The sequence below is a fragment of the Bombina bombina genome, chromosome 3 (genome assembly GCF_027579735.1).
Source record: "Bombina bombina isolate aBomBom1 chromosome 3, aBomBom1.pri, whole genome shotgun sequence".
NCBI classification, from domain to species: domain Eukaryota; kingdom Metazoa; phylum Chordata; class Amphibia; order Anura; family Bombinatoridae; genus Bombina; species Bombina bombina.
Genome location: NC_069501.1, coordinates 103,179,078 through 103,188,931, shown reverse-complemented (window position 1 = coordinate 103,188,931; position 9,854 = coordinate 103,179,078). Strand labels below are relative to the sequence as shown.

The 9,854-nt window shown below is 38.7% G+C and overlaps 1 protein-coding gene across 1 annotated transcript in view; it reads left to right on the top strand.

Annotated features, from left to right (window-relative positions):
* Positions 1-7,458: 7,458 nt before the first annotated feature.
* MORC3 (MORC family CW-type zinc finger 3) overlaps positions 7,459-9,854 on the top strand; it is a 340,436-nt gene continuing 338,040 nt past the window's right edge. Inside the window, exon 1 of the mRNA XM_053705944.1 lies at positions 7,459-7,528. Coding sequence (XP_053561919.1) covers positions 7,487-7,528 — 42 coding nt within the window. The 5' untranslated portion in view covers positions 7,459-7,486. The remainder of the gene's footprint in view (positions 7,529-9,854) is intronic.

The following is a 9,854-nucleotide window of genomic DNA, read 5'->3' as shown; positions in this document are numbered from 1 at the left end:
TTTATTGAGGGTCATCAAGAGATGAGAGGTGTCCCGGAGGTATGACAGCTGTGATGTTGCCAGTGGCTGTAAGATAGTGTCAATCCACTCTGCCATAGGTTCCAGAAGCGAGCCAATACCGGCCACAATAGGCCTACCTGGGGGACACCTCTCATTCTTGTGAATTTTTGGAACATGATGAAATATTGGGCAAATCGGATGCTTAGGTACCAATATGTCAATGTCAGAATTTTTGAAAAGACCTAGACTAATACCTTCTTCGACTATTTTCATGAGTTTAGTTTGAAATAACTTAGTTGGATTGTGGTCCAATTTTCTATAAACTTTAGTGTCAGACAATTGTCTATAAGCCTCATCCATATAGAGCTGTTTATTCATTATGACAATGCTGCCCCCCTTATCCGAATTTCGAATAACGATATCTTTGTTTTTGGCCAGTTTATCAAGAGCCTGGCGTTCTTTAAAAGTAAGATTAGGGGGGGCAGCAGTGTCCCTAACTCTTTGTTCCAGTTCAAAAATATCTTTTTGAACGGATTTTTGGAAAGCATTTATCATAGGGCCTCTGAAGTGAACGGGATAAAAATCGGACCTATGTTTTTTGGGTGCAGGTGTAAGTGCAGGTGTAGACATTGATGTCATAGGGCCCTCACTAAGTAAACTCTCTAAATCACTGATAGCACATGCATCTGCAAAAGCAAGATGAGGTGTAACCTCCAAATTATCCTTCACATATGAAGACCTGGGAGAATCTGACATATCAGTATTTTCACTCATGGTTGAGAAATATTTTTTTAACGATAACTTTCTCACAAATTTGTTAATATCTAAGAGAGTATTAAAACAAGAAAACTTTCTTGTTGGAGCAAAGCCTAAGCCTTTAGATAATACTCTAATTTCTTCTTTAGTAAGAACATAATCAGAGATATTAACAATACTTTTATCAGTGACCTTATCATCAATGTCCCTGTTGTCAGAAACTTCCAGGTTATCAGAAATTTCCAGGTTATCAGAAATTTCAAAACTTTCAGAGTTTTCAGGATATTCAATCAATGTCCCTTCTTTTTCTTGTTCTTTTTTCCTCCTCTTGTTTTTCCATCTTCTTCTTCTTCTCCCTCTTTTTGCAATGTTCTTCTGGTTTTTGGACGAATGTCCTGCAGCTGATCCTCCAGCGTTGGTTCTCCTAAAAAAGAAGCAGAAGAAGGGGAGGGAGAAGCAGATGGAGAAGAAGAGGGAGTGGAGAGAGGAGAAATAGAGGAAAGTGAGGATAGGGAAGAGGAGAAGGTGGACCCCCCTGGGGTTTTGGAAGTAGCTTCTGAGTCTGAGGAATCGCCATCATCAGTACTGAAGATTACTCTTTTTTCTTGTTTACGTTTATTCTTTAAAATCGACTTCGGCACATCACTTCCATTACTTTTGGCCTTGTTCTCATTAGCCATTTGTTGCTTTTGACTTTCATTTTGTTCAGATCTTTTATGATTTTTTCTGAAGCCAAATTTCCTTCTTTGTTGTCTGATCGTTGCCCAATCATACACTCTGCCCTCCTCATAGTCCTCTTTATCTCTGAGGAATTTATTGCTTTTTCTTGCTGCCTGCTCATCATCCAATTTTTTCATATTTTCATCCATATTCTGTTTATATTTAGAATAAACATCATCTTTCTTGTGACTCTTTAATTCCTCCTTAATCTGGAGAATGGTTGGTTTTAATTTTTCCCTCTTCTTGCCTTTAACTCGTATTAATATGTTAATGAGTTTAAGCGAGCATTCAGTTAGTGCTTTGTTCCAATCATCCTGATCCTCAGAATCCTCAAATTCAAAGGATGGGTATTTCTTAATGCGAAGTCCTCTTGGCACTCGCTCTGTATCCAAATATTTCTGAAAGGCTATTATATCCCACATATACCTTAGATCCACACTTTGATTATGTTGTAATTTTTTAAAAATCTTTTTGATGTCTGCTGTTTCTTGTACATCTTGATTCTTTGCAAAGATTTTATCAAAGTATTTCATTTTAGTTTTCATATCAAATAAATCAGTTTCAGTGTCAGTTTGCTCATTTTGCAGAGCGTCAATAATGGTGGCATTGTCCGTTTCTGATGTTAAAGCACTGAGAGCCTCATCTGTATCTGAGCCTCCCGTATCTAACCCTGCCATGTCTGTGTTATAGAAAAAATATATAGGTATTTGGAAAATACGTGCTTAATGTTAGACTGGGAGAAGACTAGGTAAATTGGGAAATGCTTGTCAGTGGTAAAGAAGTGCAAAAACACAGGTGTACTGTCAATTTAGTCTGTGCACTAATACCTTGAAATGAGAATGTATAATGTCCGATGTTATCAAGATTGAACTTAGTTTGCAATTATACAGCGGTCAAATGACAATGAAAAAGCCGCTTATTGCCAAGTTATCATACCTCCGGGACACCTCTCATCTCTTGATGACCCTCAATAAAATTGACTGGCAACCTGGTTTCTCATGGGTAACGATGGATATCGTTTCATTGTATACATCTATTCCACAGACACTAGGCATACAAGGTGTTGCTTTTTTTCTTAAAAAGGAATCCCAATACTCCACTGAATTCATTGAGTATATTTGCAGTGTTTTGAATTTTCTTTTGTCACATAATTATTTTCTTTTCAATGAAGAATTTTTTCTTCAAATCTGTGGCACCGCCATGGGCGCTAAATTTGCGCCTTCATTTGCAAATATTTTTGTCGCATGGTGGGAGTTAACCTACATCTATACCTCAATGAATCCATGGCAGAACAGAATTGTGTTGCTAGTTCGTTATATAGATGACCTACTCTTGATAGTGGGACACCCTGTGAATGACAATGAATTTCAAGATTTCCTAACATTTTGTAATCATAATGATTTGGGACTCTCGTTCACAGGGTCTTTCAGTGAGAGGCAGGTCAACTATTTGGACTTGAATATCAGTATTGAGAACATGCAAATAATTACTAAAACCTACCGCAAACCAACGGCGGGCAATACAATTTTGCATGCCACCTCTCATCACCCACAACACCTTATCAAGTCTATCCCTAAGTCTCAATTTCTTCGTGTTAGAAGAAATACTCAGAGTGATAATGTCTATGATAAACAAGCTAGTGAGCTTAGGGACAGACTAGTTCAACGTGGATACAAAAATGATGTCCTTGAGAGGTGTCAAGCAGAAATTAGAAATGACAAAATATTACCCTCAAAAAACACGTCAAAAAACATGTCTGAAAACAACAGAGATTTTGCTGACTCGGTTGTTTTTTCCACCGAATACAGCCAACAATATGACGAAATTGTAGGGGTTTTGAAAAAACATCTTCACATATTAAGGGCAGACGAGAGTCTTAACTCTGTTATAGGCAAATGTAAATTTGTCCCTAAAAAATCGAGGACTCTGTCACAAATTTTATCCCCTAGTCAAATTACAGGTAACTCACAAAAACAAAGAGGAACTTGGCTAAACAAATTGGGCACCTTTAGATGTGGACACTCTATTTGTTATACATGTCCCAATGTTAAATTAGGCCAATCTTTTGTCAGTCAAACCACCGGTGATACTTATGAGATAAAGTTTTATGCTAATTGTGGCTCGCAGTTTGTGGTCTATCTTTTGACATGTGATCTTTGTAATTGTCAGTATGTGGGAAAAACGACGAGGATGCTCAGGACCAGGTATAGCGAACATGTTAGAGATGTCAAAAATTATAATAAGGATTCCGCAGTTGCCAATCATTTTAATAATTTTCATCTAACATATAAGGCTAGTCTATCAGTCCAGATTATAGATATGGCTGTGGTCCCCATTAGAGGAGGCAATAAGGCTAAAATTTTGGAAAAGAAGGAACTTTATTGGATCCTTAAACTTAAGACTCTCGCCCCACAGGGCATGAATAGGGAATGTGATATAGATTACTTTATTGATAACGAAACTGACGTTTAAATTACAATTCTACTCCTGTGCACCTTCTCTATCCATGCCCTGACCTATATGTATCCATATGTATCTATCTGTACCCACTTGTTCCTATATGATACAATCGATCTTTCTCCTTAGGGACCTATTTGCATTCTGCTGTTCCCAAAGCAAAGTGTTAAATCTTAAAATTTAAAATTATGGTTATATGAATAATTATAGTTTTTTCACGCAACTTTACATATATCTATAAGAAATTTTTATAAGAAATTTTTCTATGTACATTATATATATATATTCTTCATATACATGGAGAATTTTTTGACATGATGTCATCTTAGTTCCATTTTCTGTTAACATCTTTTCGATTTTACTATACAAAATGTATTATCTCATTTTTTCAGTGTAATTATCATGCATAATTTGTCTGTTATCTCCTGCACTGTCTGTTCTTTTCTATTATATTTGAAATCTAGCCTACTGAGATTCTACCATTGTATCTAACTGCTTCAGCATTCTGTTTTTAGCCTTTTTCTATTTGTGTTTGTGAGGCAAGGAAATAGTTAATCTATGTTACTCACTGCATAAATAGATGAGGTTTCTCACAGAGTACCTCATCTATGATTAAGTGCCTGTAGGGGGCGCGAAACATGTAAGATTCATTGCTCTAGTTTTTACTGCCATGTCTGTGTACTTTTTTAAGTTGTCCAATAAATTTTGATTTTATAGTATTTGGTCTTGAGAGCCTGCCACTTTTTTCTGTTTTGTGTGTGGTGTGAGTTGACCCTTTAAAGGCTGTGCGAGTTATATGTGCGTATATCCCTTTAATACTGTGTGAACAGGTGGTGAGCTGCCCTTTCAGGTTAAGATGTGTGAACATTACTGTGATCTGGCCTTTAAAGACTGTGCGTATGGTGTCAGTTGACCCTTTAAAGGCTGTATGGGTTTGTGTGGGCATGTCCTTTTATGACTGTGTGTGGTAGAAGTTGACCCTTAAAGGCTGTATAGGTTTGTGCCTGTAACTTTAAGACTGGACTCGTCGGTGGGCTGCCCTTTAAAGGGAGAGTGAAGTAAAAAATTAAACTTTCATGATTCATATAGAGGATGCAGTTTTCAACAACTTTCCAGTTTACTTTAATAATAAAATTTTCTTTGTTCTCTTGGTATTCTTTGTTGAAGACTATACCTAGGTAGGCTGATAGGAGCTTGCGAGTGTCCACGTGTCTATAGAAGTCTTTGACAGCAGTGTTTTTTTAACTATATATAACATTTCTATAAGCAATGTTGCAAACACTGCTGCCAAATGGGTTAACATAAAAGCTCCTCAACTCACCTAGGATTACTGTTTAACAAAGGATACCAAAAGAACTAAGCAAAATTAATAACAGAAGTAAATTGTAAAGTTGTTTAAAATGTCATACTCTATGCAATTGATATTTTGACTTTAATGCCATGAACATTATTTTCTTAGCAGTTAGTATAGTTGGTACTCAGTGTTGCTTTAACCCCTTAACCCATTATGACGTGTATGTATATATGTATATATATATATATATATATATATATATATATATATATATATATATATATATATATATATATATATATATATATATATATATAGTGAGAGCTGGAGTTCCTGAGTTCATGGCATCTGCCTGCATATGGGAACAGTTCCAGATGAAGGCAGATGCCAGGTTGTTAGATGCAGATACTGTGTATGTCACCGTCTGTAGAGGAGCAGGTGGCCCTACACTGCAGAAAAATAAAAAATAAAGGAAGAGGGAGGGATGGGAAGCTACACTTCAGAAAAAAGGTGGGGTGGTGAAGTCCCTGACTAACGATCGCTGGTGTTTTAAATGTACTGACAGACAGCTGCCAGTACTAAAGATGGGCACAAGTAGTGGGAGGGAGAGGGTTACTGAGCTATTTGGGAGGATCAGATAGGTGGAAGGGTTAAGGAGGATCACTACACAGCACTGCAGAAAAAAACACAACCACCTAGACTGCATACTGACAGACTGTCTGCCAGTACCTAAGATGGTGGTCACCACTGGGGGATGAGGGATAGAAGAGAACTGTTTAGGAGGGATCAGGGGGTGTAAGGTGTCAGGATGGAGGGTAATCTCTACAGTAAAGCTAAAATTAACCTCACAAGCTACCTGATTAACCCCTTCACTGCCTGGAATAATAGAAGTGCGGTGCGCAGCTGCAATTAGGGGTCAATTTATCAAACCCTTTCGGCAGTCTTCGCCTGCCTACGATTGCAGTTTCTCACAAGAGAACCTGCAGTCCGTATTTAACAAGCAGTGGTCATCAGACTGCTGCTTCCCTAACCTTTTGCCACCTCTTAGGTCTCGTCTGACCGGGGAGATTGACAGCTCCTGCCCGCGCGTGATTGGCTGTGTGCAGGCAGGTTTGCACCCAAGCGCAAAATAGCGCTCTTGTGCAGTACTGAATTCCAGCAGCAGAATTCAGCCCGCCAGAGCCGAACTTGATAAATTGACCCCTTACTGTCATTCAAATTACCAAACAGCAATGGCAAAGCCAAGTATGTCTACTATTTCTGAGAAGCTTTTACAATCATTTGTTACTGTTTTTTTTTTTTATTTGATCGCATTTGGCAGTAAAATGGTGGAATGAAATCTACCAAAATGTGCCTAGATCAATACATTGGGTTCTCTACTTAAAAACATATATAGTTTTGACAGGTAAATAAAAAAACAAGGCTCTATTTCTGTTTAAATGGAGTGATAGCAAAAATGCTAAAAAAATCTCTGGAATTTTGGGCAAGTTTTTCTCTGAAAGTCCCAATAGCGAAGGGATTTAGTATCTGTGTACTGTAAACAGTTACAAATGTATAAAACCTGTAAGATTGTATACAAACATATAGGCTGAGGGTTTCATACAATGTATCTATGCAGGTGAGCAGCTGGCTCCCTGGGAAAAGTCAATGAGGAAAACAGGAACTTTACAGCCCAAAATATAATGTCTCCCTTTTTAGTTCCAGGAGACACAAACACTACAGTATTGTTAGTAGCTGTCGTCTGAATCCCCAAAACAAGATTGTAAGTAAGATATTGGCGTATGGCCGAAAAAATAATTTAGAATACTAAAGTCAGATTGTTTATCCCTAGTGCGATCTGGCGATTAGACTTCACATAGTGTAATATTGTGTCATATTGAGACAGTGCTGCCGTTACAATAAAAAAAAATATACAAAAAATAGATTTATTTAAATATATTCCTAAATAAACGTATGCAAACAATAAGAGTATATTGGAAAACAGAGAATAAAGCCGACAATGTACATTTGAAAATCATGTTTTGCGGTGCTGCCCATGAACTGTCAGATGATTCTTGCTGTGCTGCTTCCAGTTTCGTTTCAGAAGCAGCTCGTCACTGAAATCCTGAAATCAATCGCTAGTACCTTCTCTAGTCACATGGGTAAACAAGCCAGAGTGGGCGGTTCCTTTTTTATGATTGGTCAGCTCAGCGCAAGCTCCGCCCCGGAACCAGTGCACCACAGCTGTGATGGATTTGCTTCCTCAAGGCTTTTAGGAAGATGGCGGCGAATGAATCCACAGCCGGGATTCGGTTGAGTGCGGTGAGTGGTGTGGCTTGCAAGGCAGGCGGTGGTCGGATAGTTTAGGGAAATAATATGTTGTTTTATCGGGGTTGTGGACATTGGCAGGCATAGCTTACGGGAGAGTTTGCAACACAAAAGGGTTAAACGGTGCCCGCTCTATAACACATTTGGTTACTCTAGCTCTAGGGGGCTTTCCCGTTACCGCGGATGCCGGTGCCTCTAGCCCGCTATTCCTCTCACTCATGAACCGCCTCTAGCTCTCACACATTCAGTTTACAAATAAGCTAGAAGGTCTGATTATACACAATCAAGTCTGTTTATTTCTATCTTGAACACACACACAGCGTTGTTTTATGTAATGCACTTCTCATAAATTAAAGAAAATAAACCCAAATACCTCTGGAAATTGTACTTTTTCTTTTTTTCTCTCTCTCATACATCCTAGAGAAACTTGAAATCAAATTCTGTACATAAAGAACAATTGTATGCAAAAATATTTTTGATATCTTTTGAAGGGACTGTTCAGTCAAAAAAAATATATCCTTTAATTTGTTCCCAAATGATCCACTTTACCTGCTGGAGTTTATTAAATTGTTTACAACTATTTCCTTTACCTTGTTTTGGTATTTTACATAGTTGATTTAGCCTGTGATATCCCCACCTATCCTGAAAGTTTCTGACCTTAGGTCCAAGCTATAGATAAATTGTGTAAACACAGCCAGCAAAAGAAATTATACTCCCATTGGGGTATAGAAGATATATGGTAATAAAATGTTAATTTTACATTATGCTGTTTAAAGGATCAGTCAATACAGTAGTTTTGCGTAATAAACAAGTCACTTAGGGGTCCATTTATCATTGTGCTGACGGACATGGTCTAGGGAACCATGTCCGCCGCACATCGATTAATGCCACAGCATACGCCGTCGGCATTTAACATTGCACCAGCAGTTCTTATGAACTGCTGGTGCAATACCGCCCCCTGCAGATTCGCGGACAATCGGCCGCTAGCATTGAGTGTCAACCCGTTAATTTCTGTCCAGTTTCTAACTTTACTATCACTGTTGGCGACATCACTATCTCCCCATCACCCCAAGTCCGATGCCTAGGAGTTACACTTGACTCAAATCTGTCCTTCATACTCCACATCCAATTGCTCTCTTCATCCTGTCGCAACCACCTAAATTCGTCCTTTTCTGAATACTTAAACTACTAAACAGCTAATCCATTCCCTAGTAATTTCCCCGCTTGACTACTGTAATAACCTACTAACTTGCCTTCCTCTCTCCCACCTCTCCCCCTTCAATCTATCTTAAATGCCTCTGCTAGGTTAATCCACCTCTCCCGATGCTCTGTATCTGCTTCACCCCTCTGTGAGTCCCTTCACTGGCTCCCCATTCACAGCAGAATTAAATTCAAAATTCTTACTGACCTACAAAACCCATACCAATGCAGCCCCACCCGCTCCTTTCCTCACTCGTCAACAAATATACTCCAGCCCGTCCCATAAGATCCAACAACGATCTACTCCTTGCATCTTCTACCATCACCTCCTCCCATGCTAGACTACAGGACTTCTCTCGTACGGCACCAACCCTCTGGAACGCACTTCCTCAAGCTGTCAGACTTTCCCCCAACCTCTCCTCCTTTAAACGCTCCCTAAAGACCTTCTTGTTCAGGGAAGCCTATCACCAAATTAGTAACTAATGAATTCCACTTGCCTAATAGTTGCCCTCATCTAACTCCACACTAACATCATTCCCACCTTTGCAGTCCCCACCTCCTGTTTCTCACCTTTCTGCCCATCTAGATTGTAAGTTCCCACGGGAACAGGGCTCTCAATTCCCCCTGTATTTGTTTGTTAAATTTTGTCCAGTGTCTCTCATATTGTATTATACTGTCCTTTCATCTTTGTTTACCATGGACAGTGCTGCGGAATCTGTTGGCGCTTTATAAATTAATAATAAAGTATAAAATACTTCATGCTGAAAGCTCCTTTATTTGTTTGCAGCGTTTGCTGCACTGAGCTGCTAAGGCACCCCACGGCAGAACGCTATTTGGCTGAGAGGTGACATTTCCACCTCTTAGCCAATAGCCTTGTGTTATATCTGAATATTAGTTTGTGATTGATTAGCAAAGATTCTTTTGTTCTGAGGGACAGGGAAATAACTGAAAAGAATAAACATAAAACAGTTTATTCATTTGATAACATAAAGCTTCAGTTTTCATTGCAAAATTATTCTTATGAATGAAGGTTTATAATCCTGTAGTTTACAACTTGTAGTTGGTGTCCCTTTAACTTTTTAAGGCCGATATGGCATTCTATTCCGTCCTAACCGTGCCA